The sequence below is a fragment of the Candida margitis genome (genome assembly GCF_024628925.1).
Source record: "Candida margitis strain CBS 14175 chromosome Unknown scaffold108, whole genome shotgun sequence".
Taxonomy (NCBI): Eukaryota; Fungi; Ascomycota; class Pichiomycetes; order Serinales; family Debaryomycetaceae; genus Lodderomyces; species Lodderomyces margitis.
Genome location: NW_026261907.1, coordinates 1 through 13,734, shown reverse-complemented (window position 1 = coordinate 13,734; position 13,734 = coordinate 1). Strand labels below are relative to the sequence as shown.

At 37.6% G+C, this 13,734-nt stretch overlaps 6 protein-coding genes across 6 annotated transcripts; 3 read left to right on the top strand and 3 right to left on the bottom strand. All coding sequences in view use genetic code 12, as the record gives it.

The window, feature by feature from the left end:
* Positions 1-1,058: 1,058 nt before the first annotated feature.
* On the bottom strand, positions 1,059-1,853 carry CANMA_005068 (uncharacterized protein; the record flags this gene model as incomplete). The annotated part of the gene is made up of 2 exons (XM_051817410.1): positions 1,059-1,470; positions 1,591-1,853. The coding sequence occupies 2 exons, from the start codon at positions 1,851-1,853 to the stop codon at positions 1,059-1,061; spliced, it is 675 nt and encodes a 224-aa protein (XP_051669344.1).
* Positions 1,854-3,689: 1,836 nt separating this feature from the next.
* On the top strand, positions 3,690-5,270 carry CANMA_005067 (uncharacterized protein; the record flags this gene model as incomplete). The annotated part of the gene is made up of 1 exon (XM_051817409.1): positions 3,690-5,270. One exon carries the CDS (start codon positions 3,690-3,692, stop codon positions 5,268-5,270), a length of 1,581 nt encoding a protein of 526 aa, XP_051669343.1.
* Positions 5,271-5,412: 142 nt separating this feature from the next.
* Positions 5,413-5,895, bottom strand: CANMA_005066 (uncharacterized protein; the record flags this gene model as incomplete). The annotated part of the gene is made up of 1 exon (XM_051817408.1): positions 5,413-5,895. One exon carries the CDS (start codon positions 5,893-5,895, stop codon positions 5,413-5,415), a length of 483 nt encoding a protein of 160 aa, XP_051669342.1.
* A 288-nt stretch (positions 5,896-6,183) lies between these two features.
* CANMA_005065 (uncharacterized protein) lies at positions 6,184-8,139 on the bottom strand (the record flags this gene model as incomplete). The annotated part of the gene is made up of 1 exon (XM_051817407.1): positions 6,184-8,139. One exon carries the CDS (start codon positions 8,137-8,139, stop codon positions 6,184-6,186), a length of 1,956 nt encoding a protein of 651 aa, XP_051669341.1.
* A 230-nt stretch (positions 8,140-8,369) lies between these two features.
* CANMA_005064 (uncharacterized protein) lies at positions 8,370-9,944 on the top strand (the record flags this gene model as incomplete). The annotated part of the gene is made up of 1 exon (XM_051817406.1): positions 8,370-9,944. One exon carries the CDS (start codon positions 8,370-8,372, stop codon positions 9,942-9,944), a length of 1,575 nt encoding a protein of 524 aa, XP_051669340.1.
* A 581-nt stretch (positions 9,945-10,525) lies between these two features.
* Positions 10,526-13,734, top strand: CANMA_005063 (uncharacterized protein; the record flags this gene model as incomplete). Its single annotated transcript, XM_051817405.1, has 3 exons — positions 10,526-12,152; positions 13,098-13,437; positions 13,506-13,734. Coding segments are annotated over 3 exons (2,196 nt in total), but the record flags the coding sequence as incomplete, so codon positions are not given.

Sequence of the window (13,734 nt, the reverse complement as noted above, 5' to 3'; positions counted from 1 at the left end):
CATTTATTTTATTAATCTAATAGTATATAAAACTACTGTCACGTCGTCTCTAGTGCGGATTGTGGCCTCATAATTACCGTCTTCTTGCATTATATCCACAACCTCAAGAATATCACATTCAGCCTCATGGGTGATTTTCTCCTCAAGCGCACCCACAGGTGCAATAAGTATTTCCAGACCTGAGTCCACGAGGTCCGCAACATGGACACCTCTTTGAGACATCACCGAGCCAAAAACCTTTCCCTCCGGGGTCGTTGATAGCAACCCACTTGATGTCTTCTTCTGTAAGTTTAATGGCATTTGCTGCAAATGGAACCGCCTATAATAAAAAGCCAATAGCTGTAAACTTCATAATATCCGATAGTAGTAGATACCNAAATATAGACAGATATTGATGACTAATCGAGTGCACAAAAGCAAAGAGTGTCTTAGGTGTCAATACAGTATTTTCAGAGCGAATGTCGCATGTGTCTAATTCAAAAGTCGTACACACAAATTAGTATTGCACCTTTCCCCCTTAAAAAGTCGCAGGCAAAAACTTTTAATGTCGTAACTCACATTGTAAATAATTCGCTCTCTGCACTGAGAAAAAGTCGCAAGAGAACGTTTAAATAGTACGCAAGAGTTTTAAGTTTAAAATCGCACTTGAAAAAAATAGATTTCTCACATTGTTACAGTGTTTTTATTTTTATTTCATAGTAGTGCGACATAATTGTTCATACCAAAGCGACATTTATTATTCAAACCAACACGACATATTTATTCATGCCAGAACGACATATTTTTTCAAACCAGTGCGACATATTTTTTCAAACCAGTGCGACATATTTTTTTACATCACCTACTCACCCAAAGTAATCTCCGTACCTCTAACTCGATTGAAGAACCCGATCCTGTCGAATTAGGGCAATCATTTTAAGAGTATGGAATAACATCAAATCAGAATTATTTTTGTTTGAGCTTAGTCATTTCTTACTTTCATTTCTCAAAGGTTTTGCTGTCATTTTCTCAAGTTAAATGCCGTTCCCTTCCTATTCATTAATTTGGGGACTTGTACTTTAGAAAGATCTCAGTTCTAAACAGTGTTGCATATGGTCATTGGCATGTCTACAAAATCCTTGATAGCTTTCTAAGGTTATCTTTGCTGTCGCTTCTCTTACTCTTGGTGTTAGTTTCTCTTTTCTAGATAAATTTGACTGTTTAACCTTGGCCTTACACGCTGACCAGAACTCTTCAAATGCGTTTAGTCCTGGTAGATAGGGATGCAAAAACACTAGTTCCAATCCACTCAGTGCCACCAATAACTCGAGGTCACGACGTTTATGGATGGCTGCGTTGACAGGTATCAGATACTTAATTTCCTTAAGTTCCTCGTTTGTTTCAATTTCTCTAACCACAGACTTTACAAATTCAAAGAAATGATTGGCCGTGGTACCATTGAGTTTACAGATGACTTGGCGATTCCACTTTCTTTTCCAAGTATAAGCTGTTTGTAAACTGATATCTTTTGCTTGGGCCGCCTTGTAAGCAGATTACCCTTGTTCAATAATTAGTTGCTAGAATATTTGCTTCTGTGCTTCAGAGTAGTACCTATAAGGACTCTTTTTACGTTCACAACTTTGTTCTTCTTCAGAGTTAATGTCTACATCTACTTCGTCACATTTCATGTCGGATTGCAAGTTGTCAACTTCACTCTCATTTAGATGGAACGCTTCATTGTAGTCACTGTAACTAAAGCACGCTTCCAATGGGGCTATCTCACTTTCCAAATCCATCCGGTCTGGTTCCAAAGTGGAGCAATTACCAAGTCCATCTACATATCCGTCAGTGTGTAATTCCAGCTTGAAGTTCATTACGTCTTATAATAAAAACACATAAAAACAAAATTGTACCTCAATGGTATGAATAATTATGCGTTGGTATTAATAAAAAATAAACACTGTATTGGGTTATGATTAAGTTTGTTCAATAAAGGTCTTAGCATAATGTGAGGCATCTCTCTCTTTACATGTGTTTTTTTTTCTTCTGTATTTTGTGTTTTGGGTCTTGGGTTTTTGCATAGATTTTGGTCTTTTGAACAAAGGGTTCTTCTTATCATATACACGGATACTTTCATATGATAAATAAACTTAGTAAGGGGCTGGGTAATAATAATAATAAAAAGGAGTATGTGTGTGCGCAAAGATGTCAAATGTGATATTAATATAGTTAATGTATGTGTAGGGGTTAATGTACCATTACTTTTATTTAAATTCTCAACGTGTTTTATTTTTTACTTTTATTTTTGGTGTTTTACGTGTAAATTGGTTAATCCCGACAATTTGGACTGTTAAACTGTATCGGAGTTTTATTTTGTGCAATTGAAATAACGCATTAATCGGAATTAATGAAGTTTAAAGTGAATTACTATTATACCAAAGTCCTAAAATCTGTCATTAACATTATAATAATAACCGATTGTGCATAAAATCCGTTGAACTATTATTATTTTTGATGAAAAGGGGATAAATAAAGCAAAAAAAAAAAAGAGAGAGAGAAAGAGACAAAATCAACTTTGTTTTGTAAAATCACATGCAATTAGGAACAATTATGAGACAATAATTGTATTAGGATTATGAAGAGGATGTTGAAAGTTGAAGTAAGTGTAGGGCGTGTTTGAAAAACAGAGAGAGAAAGGGAGGCGTGTGAAAGTTTACTGTATGTATATGTCTAGTGTTTGGTTTAATATTATAATATGTGATATATAGAATTTACCCTCAAACGTATTTACTTATTTGCTATTGCTGTTGTTACAAGCAATTGGTATTTGTAGATGTTGTATGTGTGTATGTGTGTCATTGAAAAACTAAAAAAATTATGTGGGGTAAAAAGAAAAATAAAATTAAATTACATCATCCTCATCGTCAACAGCTCCTAACCAATCATTTATTGCTTAATTAAGGTATTTTGTTTTATTTTCATTAGTATTAAAAAATTTGGGGAAAGGTTATACGGATAGATAGATAGATAGATTGCTACCTTACTTTGTATGTTCCCCGAGTAGTGGTCATTCGTATGAGATTCTGTTGGGTATCATCTTTACTTTAGGTTCAATTTAACATACCTTACATTATTATTACTACCTACTAGTTACTTACTAAACAAAAGGGATGAAACAATAAGAATAAACGTTAACGTCAGTTTAGCAACAGCTTTCTGTTAGCTGTTAGCTCATCTATATACACTACACACACTCTATCTCTTCTCTTCTCTTCCTTTCCTCTTAGGCTTAAAATTTAGGGGTTATTATTATTCGTTCCATGTGTGTCTTATACTATTGTTTTCTATCTTTGAGTAATAGTATACTGAATTTGTAAATTTACCCCACTCTCGTTTCCTTTGACAATAGTACACGACTAAATAACAATAGAATAGGAATAACAGTACAATATATATAATCTCCGATGGTAGCATACGGAGTAAATACACAAAAATATAAAATAAAATAAAATAAAAATTATCATCGTCTATGTATACATTTTACAATTTATATATAAATATACCAACCAAATTCCCTTTTCTCAGCCTATAAACATTTATTTCTCTTTTTTTGCCTACTCTGAATTCAACACTAATTTTAACACTTATACATACACACATTATCAATCCACCACCAAAACAACAACTCCTACATATACACACACCTAACTATGTCTTCCATAATAGATCAAGCACAAGACTTTGGTCAAAATTTGCTTCCATACTTGACCAAATGGTACACTATTGTGTTCCTTATACTAATCACTTATATCCCCTTATATAACCTTAAAAATGCTTACTCAGCTTGGAGGTTGGGCTGTCAAAATCCACCAAAATTCCGCCAAGCTGGGTTCACTGGTGTATTTGGTTTGATTGAAGCAGTGAAGAAGAAAAATGCGGGCAGATTGGCTGATTGGGGAGATGAACAATTCCAGTATTATCCACACCATTCCATGTATTTAAATGTTGTTGGCTTATTAAAGATTGTCTTTACAGTTGACCCTGAAAATATCAAGGCAGTGTTGGCTACTCAATTTAACGACTTCTCATTGGGTACTAGACATGCTCATTTGGCCCCACTTTTAGGAGATGGTATTTTCACCTTGGATGGTAATGGATGGAAAGATTCTCGAGCTATGTTGCGTCCACAATTTGCTAGAGAACAAATTGCTCACGTCAAGTCATTGGAACCACATTTACAAATTGTTGCCAAGCACATTAGGTCTAACAACTTTAAGACATTTGATTTGCAAGAATTATTTTTCAGATTTACCGTTGATACTGCCACCGAATTTTTATTTGGAGAATCAGTCCATTCATTATACGATGATAAACTAGGTATTTCCCCACCAAATGATATCCCTGGAAGAGAAAACTTTGCTGAAGCATTCAACAAGTCTCAAAATTACCTTGCATCGAGAGCTTATATGCAAATGTTTTATTTCTTCATCAATCCAAAGGAATTTAGAGACTGTAACAAGAAGGTTCAACATTTGGCTCAATACTTTGTCAACAAGGCCCTTAACTTTACCCCAGAAGAATTGGAAGAGAAATCAAAGGATGGCTATGTTTTCCTTTACGAATTGGTTAAACAAACTAGAAACCCACAGGTGTTACAAGACCAGTTGTTGAACATCATGGTTGCTGGTAGAGACACCACTGCTGGATTATTGTCGTTCACCATGTTCGAATTGTCAAGAAACCCTGAAGTTTGGCAAAAATTGAGACAAGAAATTATCGAAAACTTTGGAGAAGGTGAAAATGCCAAGGTTGAATCCATTACTTTTGAAACTTTGAAGAAATGTGAATATTTGAAAGCAGTGCTTAATGAAACCCTTAGGTTATACCCATCAGTCCCAGTCAATTTCAGAACTGCCACTAGGGACACGACATTGCCTCGTGGTGGTGGTCCAGATGGTACCAAGCCAATCTATGTTCCAAAAGGATCCACTGTTGCATACTCCGTTTACGTAACCCACAGGTTGGAAGAATACTACGGTAAGGATTCGAGAGAGTTTAAACCAGAAAGATGGGAAAACATAAAGAGATTAGGCTGGGCTTACTTACCATTCAACGGTGGTCCACGTATCTGTTTAGGTCAACAATTTGCCTTGACTGAAGCTAGTTATGTTGTTGCTAGATTAGCACAAATGTTCCCCACCTTGGAATCACAAGATGACGTCTATCCACCAAAGAAATGTGTACATTTGACTATGAACTTGGACGAGGGTGTCTTTGTCAAAATGAAGTAAGAGTGAAAAAAAGTAGCAGTTTTATTTAGAGAGAAATACGGTTCTATTTTAGAGAAATGGAAAAAGTGTATAGGGTTCCCTTATTTAATTGAATATTTGTATTTATAAACTAACATATTTCTAATCTTTTCTATAGTTATCATTAATAGTTCATAAACTTGTTGGTTTGCGATTTATCAACACCATAATTACTCCCCTTCAACACCAATCCTTTTGTCTTTATCTCTTTCAAAAACTTCAACTGATGATCCTTCTTAAACTTTAAGTACTCCAACACTTGTGGATTGGTGTTTGTAGTGTTTAAATCCAGTTCTTCATCGAGATTGTAATGGGCAGTGGTAATGGTGTTGGTGTCGTGGATTTGGGGCAAGTTTTCTTCATCAAGTATCACATCGTCGATATTGATACTGATGCTTTTGGGTAGAAGCTCGTGTTGGTTTTGATTAGGTAGAGGTGTATTTAGGGTCGAGCTGATTAGTTGCGTCATGGTTGGTGGTGGTTGAAGTTGTAGATTGTCGTTATCAGACGACAGCTTTTCAATTAGGGCTCGCTCATAATCTTGAATCTTATCTAGTACTTGAGTTGGACATTTATCAATCAATTCCTGTGGGGCTAGCGTAATCATTTTGGTGGAGGTGGGAGGGTAAAGTCGATTTCAATGGTTGTTATCTTAAATTTGCATTTGGTGAAGATGAAACAGTCAGTGCTCCAGAGACTGCCGCTACCAGATGAATTTTAAAAAGGAAACCAACCACATTATCTACATTGTCTTGCTGTCTTGTTGTCTCAAAGTGGTTATACATATTCATTACTACTTTACCATACTTACTAGCTAAAGAATTTGCACATATTTTCAGCTAAACTCACCGAAGTAGTTGAGAGAAAAATGTTAACCCGGAACGTTTTCAAGCTACTACTCAGTATCAATCACTTGACCCAACCAATACTTGACATCGTCACCTAGATTTTCCAAAAAGCCTAAACTTGCATAATCGGAAACAAGTCCAGCAATTTGATTTACCATAGTTCGATCTTCAGGTGGTATAGTCCCACCACCACCACCACCACCACCATTCGCATAACCATTATTTTTGCTATTATTTTTGATAATCACAATCAATTTCGTGCCATACTTGATTATATAACTCATCCAATCGTGCTTATTGCCCAATGTAAATTTATGATAAAATTCATGTGCCGTGAAATCAAAGTTTTCAGAAATCTTAATCAATTGATCATGGATATTGACTATGGTGGGATACTTGTCATCGTTTTGATAAAGAACTAAAGGTATTGATGATGTGTAATGCATGTGCTTAAAGTCAAACACCGTGTATAGAAAGTTGCCATCGATAGTGGCCAAGTTTAGCGTGTTCATGGATGTAGTGCTTGTACCCAAGGTTGACGCTTGATATTGAACAACTTCTTCCCTTAATGGTTCAAGGATGGTAGATGCCAAATGCAGGTAGAACTGCGCATCGTCAAGACGAGTTGTGTCCAGAGAGTCATATACCAAAGTTATGTAGATATCATCGTGGAAATATGTCACTAATTGGTATTCCGACTCGAGTGAGGATTTATTTGTAGCCACGTCCGAATCATCCTTCTTCGAGGGGAGATAGACAAGTTTTCTCAATATGGATCGGTCTCGTTGCATACCATGTAAGAAACGGCCAAATACATCCTCTCCCAGGTTCAATGACTCTTGTCTGTCATCAGAATCAGACACAACTTCGTTTGTTGAATTACTGGGTTCACTAGAAGTGCCAAAAACGTTAGCCATAGAAAGCCATGGTCTAACAGAAGTGGAGTTAGTCTGAGACAGGTTTTCACTAGCATTGGTTGCATCAGTTACACTCCCACTGCGGATCATATTGGACATCTTGTTCCATGGCAGAACTACTAGATTATTGGTCAAATTCATGGGATTTAAAAAATTCATAGCATCTTCTTCGGTAACAGTTTCAGTATCACCGTTGTGACCAGCACTTTCGTCATTTTCCGTTTGCGTAATATAGTCAAATTCCATCCACCGGTAGACATCTATCAACGATTGGAGTTCTACTTCTTCTTTCAATGATTGGACATGAATAAGACCCAACTTCTTCGTCGCAGGTGTGAAGCAACCAACAATGAGGCCATGTGGTATCAACTCTTCTTCTAAAATCAACTTCCGAAACTCATCTTTGACTCTGTTTGACATGGAAATAGACGATTTTTTATATCCTTCCATAATGATGCTATTGAAACCTAAGTAATTGAACATATTGGGCCACTTGATGTTGCGAGTGGTCAAGTTTTGATTGTATTTCAGCAAGAACCCACTCCACCACTGTGACAGAACATTCTGCAAAACTTCAGCTCCTGCTTCTTCCTTCATGGTAGACAAAGATTTGTGAAACAATTGGAAAAAAACATGCTGTTGGTTGAGTATAAACTGCAATTGCTTAAGCACAATGCCATCATTGGACGCAATAGAACATATGAGACTGTACGACTCTTCAATTTGAATCGCCACAAAACTTTCACTTGCGGCACTTATCACCATTGGTCTTTTCACCTTTTCTTCTGGTTTAGAGGATGCAATAAACTCCAGTGAAAACGCATACACGCCTTGCATCAACCCTGCTAATCGTATCTTAACATTAGAACTGATTTCCACCTGTGAATCACCACTTACAAATACAATCAACTTTTTATCCAATTCTGCATCCAGCTCATCTTTTGTTCCTGGTACTTCACTGCTGGTATCAATGATAGCAATGTATTTAATTTGGCCAGGTTCCCCAGAGTTCAATGTCTCAACGTTTTCAGTTGAGTTCAATGAGGTCCTGAAACTTGGTAGGTAGTTTGTAAGATAACTAGTCATAGCAGCATCATATGTGTTTGACCTGAATAGTGGAGGGTGTCTAATCTGGGTAGAAATAAATTGGCTTGGCTGATCTTAGCTTAGCTTAGTTTAGTTTGGTTTAATTCGGCTTGGCAATTGTGTCGCGTGAAGCTCGAATAAAAACAACAAAATGAAAAATTTTGCCGGGTAAAGAAATAGAACCATCTTTAATTACAGTAGAATTTGGGCTTTACATTCTTTCTCCGGATATGTCACACAATGAATCAACATCCAATGTACACCTAGGTGGAACAAAAGAAAGTAAAAAACGAAGAAAGAAATCCAATGACGATTATGAAATTAATCAGTGGGCAGGTTTGATCGATGACAAGCTAGGACTGGATGGCCAATCATTGGACAGCGGAATCTCACCCACGAAGAAAAGAAAGGTAAAGAGAAGCAGTGCAAGAGAAAGCTCTGGCGAATATCATGGTGCAACTCTACAACAAAGTGATTACAAGGAGTGTAATGGACACGGAATATCGCAGCCAGAATTTGAACAACACGTGGGCAACACGCTGTTGCAAATGAGCAACCCTGAGACTGATAAAGTAGCCGGTGAAGAATACCACCAGGGCCAGTATGAGACTTACAACAGCAGCAGTTTCCCCCATGTTAAATCAGGAGAGTTGAATGAAGAGCAACAAGCGAGATTGCTTGCAGCAGCTAATGCAATGGTGGAGGAGGACATGATTCCAATGTCCTCAGAACCTGAAACATCCGCAGCTAATGATCGATCTACTACCAATGAGCTTGGCAACACCTCTTCAAGGCCGCAGAAATTTGCGCATAAAAAACCTAGTCAAGTTGGACCCCCTGACCTTCCCGAATACAACTTTAGCGGTATTCGAGACGTTGATGATTTAATCATGGAAACATCGCGAAAGGCGAACGAGTGGTTTTCAACAAAAGTACCAGAAAGTAAGCGTGGGAAGCCGCGCCCATTCACTGATGAAGAAGATGCAATTGTTGACTATTATTTGGCGGGGTTTTGTCATTTGAAGAAATGGAACCGAGATGATTTGTGCAACAGAATATGGACCAATGATCGTACAAAGGATAAATTTTGGAAAAAAGCATGCAAAGCAATTCCGTACCGAACACAATCTAGTATCTACAAACACATCAGGAGACGCTATCACATTTTCGATGTAAGGGCAAAGTGGAGTCCCGAGGATGACGAGAAACTAAAAGGCTTGGCCGTGACACATGAGGGACAATGGAAAACCATTGGCGAAGTAATGGGGAGAATGCCTGAAGATTGCAGAGATAGATGGCGTAATTATATTAAATGTGGGCCAGGAAGAACGTTACAAAAGTGGACCCAGGAGGAAGAAACCAAGTTGATAGACATTGTGAATGAGATGTTACATAGCCTAAGAACTAAAGACGGGAAGGATAGTGATACCTCTAAAATTAATTGGACAGTGGTAAGTGAGCGCATGAATGGAGCACGCTCTCGCATTCAATGTCGTTATAAATGGACAAAATTAAACGAGAAGCAGAACCGCATTGCTTTACCAAGAATGAGCTACGGGACAAAGCTTTGGCTTTTGCGAAAAGTTGCAAAGAAACGCGTAAAGTCATTGGACAAGGTGAAGTGGCACAAGGTAATGAAAAGTTACTTGAAAGACGAGCCAGACAACGCAGGATGGACAAAGGATGAATTTGAAGCATACTTGCGTGATGTGAGTAAACACGATATCGACAAGCCTAATTTTCTAGATGCTGTAAATGAAGAAGTTACAAAATTGAAATCGTTGTCGGATGAATCTAACGTGTGAATTTAAAAGAGTTGTATGATATCCTTTAATCGTATATGAAGAGCTGTGTTAAAGTCACATTACTCAACACCACTTCACTGTGCTTTATTCTAGGGTTGAGCAATCTTTGTGTGTGTGTGACTCTTTTACTGTTTAGTAATGAAACAGCATAAACTACACCAGTGTGTCATACTTTATGATCTGTTGGGATATTTCGAATTCCCCATTTGAAGAGTTGGATAGCCAAAGACAATAAGTGAGACACGTGCTTAGTCACGTGCTGACACTATAGTGGTAGATTTTTTTACAGCCATCTTTGCATTGAACATCAACACCAATTTCTTGCAACAATAACAGAGATTGCTACCTTTTACAACCTTCGGTTGATAGGATACGTCAGTTTTTCATAAAGTATTTTGTTCTCCAGCGATGCCCAACTGTAGACAACAATGTTAGTACAAATCATTTTTTGGATTAATAGGTTGCAAATTTCTTTGGTATTCCCATTTCTCGAAAAATATAAAAGATCACCAAAATATGCCAGATTTAAAACGGAATACACTTTCTCTTCTTTTGCACCAAAACTAAAACTATTTTTACACATGTATGAATCACATATGTTTCCCTCACAAGAGGACCAAAGCGTTCCTTATTACAACCAAGCCTGTATTTCAGACGAGAAAGAGAAAGAGAAAGAGAATGAGTGTATGGGAGATGACACTATTGGATTCACATTGGTTGAGTCAGCATTGTCGGAGTTGAGAAGTTTGGTATCACATGCGTCTGACCTGGTTAAGATATTACCAACCCAAATTCATCCCAACATCCACCAATCCACTGGTGAGAGAAGGTTAAAGGAATATAATGAAGATAATGGATTCCACCCAGTGCAGTCACATATTAAAGTGTCAAAATTCATGGATTCAGTTACCCATACCAAAAAACAAGCTGCTGGTAGTCACTCCAACATAGTCCAACACACAAGCAAAAGATTCATGAAATCTAAAATGGAGAGAGAGGAAGAGATAGTCGATGATTATAGAGATGATTTTGAGCAGTTGTTTCCCCATGGTGACTATGAATTGGATAGTGATACATCAATGGCTATCGAATCATCAAAAATGATGTTTGCCAGAACTAGGAAGCATTCTCGGTGTGAAAGAGAAAATTCTACTATCTCCTTAGCAACAGTCAGTGATATTGACGACAAACCCAGCTCCACTACCTGCTTTAACCCAATGGCTACTACAATACAAACCCCAGAAAAACACACCAAACGGAGACTGAAGTCCTCCAGTATTCAAAAAGTTGACTTTGACACCATTTCCCAACCTAGTTTTGTCACATTATCAGTGAAGCGAATTGCTACACCTTGGGATGACTGTGACAATGAAGATGAAGATGCTCCAAGTTCTGAAAATTCCAAAGAGAGTACACTTGAAGAGAGGCTAGTGTCAAGTTCAGGAAAGGAGCCTTTCAACTTTGTGCTACCACTGCCAGAGGTACCATTGAAAAGTACACCAGCAGTATTACACGTTGGTGATGATGAATCTGCTCATCACAGGAAAGTCAGATTTGACAATAAGGTGGATGTACGTCAGTTTAGCGACGGTAAATGCCGTGATTTTACCAGAGTCATTGAGGGGAGGAAGAGGGACAAAAGACTCAAGAAGAAGCATACTTGGGGAGCTGCTGGCAAAACGTCAAAGGAGGAAAGCATCGAAAGGCCAAGTATTTTAAAGAGAACTGGATGGGTACCGGGGGAAAACATTACAGATCGAAAAATACCGTTATTTTCTCCTGACTCTGAACATGGTCGCATTGCTCTCCATTTTGGAATTGACCCGGATGATGATGAAAATGTCAGTGGTAGTAGTGGGTGTGATGATGATGACGATGATGCAGAAACAGATCAAGTGAGTCAAAAAGCCTTTTCTCCTACTTTGATAGGGTGTGATATGTGGGACGAGGAGGAGGAGTGGCGACCAAATTCAAAGTCATTTGCTGACACTCCATTGAAGAGGTTCAAGGTGAAGCTTCAAAGGTTTATATATGGGTTCAAGCTACATTCCGAGAAACTACACTACTTGGTGATACGCACTCAATCGGACAGTGTGTCTGGTCTGGCCAACCAGTTATTTGTAAGTCCAGATTTGAGTGAGACCGAATCATTTGAGGAAATAGAGCCATGTGTGACTGTTGTTCCTATGTTTGGACCCATGACTATGCGTTTTTGACCATGAAAGAGTTACACATTGTTACTGTCGTATTACTTCATTAAGTTGTTGTTATTGTTATTGTCTTTGTTGTTGTTGTTGTTGTTGTCGTTGTTGCTAGTAGATATTATTGTATTTCTATATACTTTGAAATATTCAACCCCATACTGTTATCCCTCATTGATTCTACTCTTGTAGATAAGGTTTGGTTCAATATATATTTGATAATACAAAAGCTATGGGTGAATTGTTACACAAGTATCATACGTTTTTCTTACAGGCCAAGTTCAGTTGTAATTACCGTCTGCTTTTTAGGAAATCAAAAGAAGATGAAAAGATATAGGCATCAAGTGTCTCTCTATGCATGTTGTGTCTAGTGCAAGGTCATACTTGAATTAAAGCACGTTTGGCAGATTTTTTGTGTCTAGATTTCTTACTTTAAGGGGCTGACGTATTTTGAGGAGGTAATTTTGTTACCATCAATATTAAATCTCACAATATAATATAATATAAATATCACATGGAAATATAAGTTTAGGAAACAATAACATATGGAAACAGAGATTTAGGAAAGGATAAAGTGGTTGGGTGAATTAATACTTTTCTTAAAGTTAAAAAAGAAAGCGTATCAAAAAAGCGAAAGAAAAGGAGGGGTAAACACACTTTACACATACAGAAAGATACCAAAAAAGATATGATCATTCATTTAAACTAAACGTCAATCAAATATATCAAAACATCAACGTAAAGAAAACACCCTCATATTATGAAAGAAATGGATGGGATGTTGTAAGTGTCATTTGAATTACACAAGCCAAAACGACAAAGATGTAGTTTATAGAAGAGAAGTTAGATTAGGATACATTACATAGGACAAGAGCACATAAGATAAGAGTAGAAAGTAGGTTATATTAAATTCGAGGAGAACATATCTATTATTCTGACTTTGGTTTTGCAGTGAGACCAAGACATGCTGTTGATGACAACAAATTTGAAACCATTTTACAATTTTTAAGTCTTGTCGAGGAATTGTGCCATGAGGAGGAGGGAACAGAGGATGTGGTAAACGAGACTGCCCCAGTTGCTGAAGAGACTGCCGAAGTAAGAGAGACTGTTGAAGAGGAAGGGAAAATGGAAGACAGAGAGTCAGTAACAAATTCGGTACCAACTGATGAAGCTTTAAGGGAGAGGGTATTTTACCGCCAACCATGCGACAACAACAACAATTGCGGTGTATTTACACAAGGTGCAGAGTTTTTCATTGCGCATGTAGATCCCCGAATGAATTCAGGGGTTACGTGCCTGGTCATATTCCTGTCATTCGCCATACTGGATTGGTTCCCTGCCAAACAGTCCTATTCTCTAGAACTGATCCATCGGATATTTCTGATCTTGCGTTATCCAGAAGACGCGTGAAGTTGGACCACCAGATTCAAAAGAGAACATTCAAAGATGGAAAGATTAGCGACGTTTTTGGTAGGATTGTGAGAGGCTATGGTAAGATTGACAAGGAGGAAACTCAGAAGCAACCCAGATTCCGTTTTGCGTCGGTCAAGAAGGTTTTGGTAAAGTTAAAATTGAAAAAGCCCACAAAG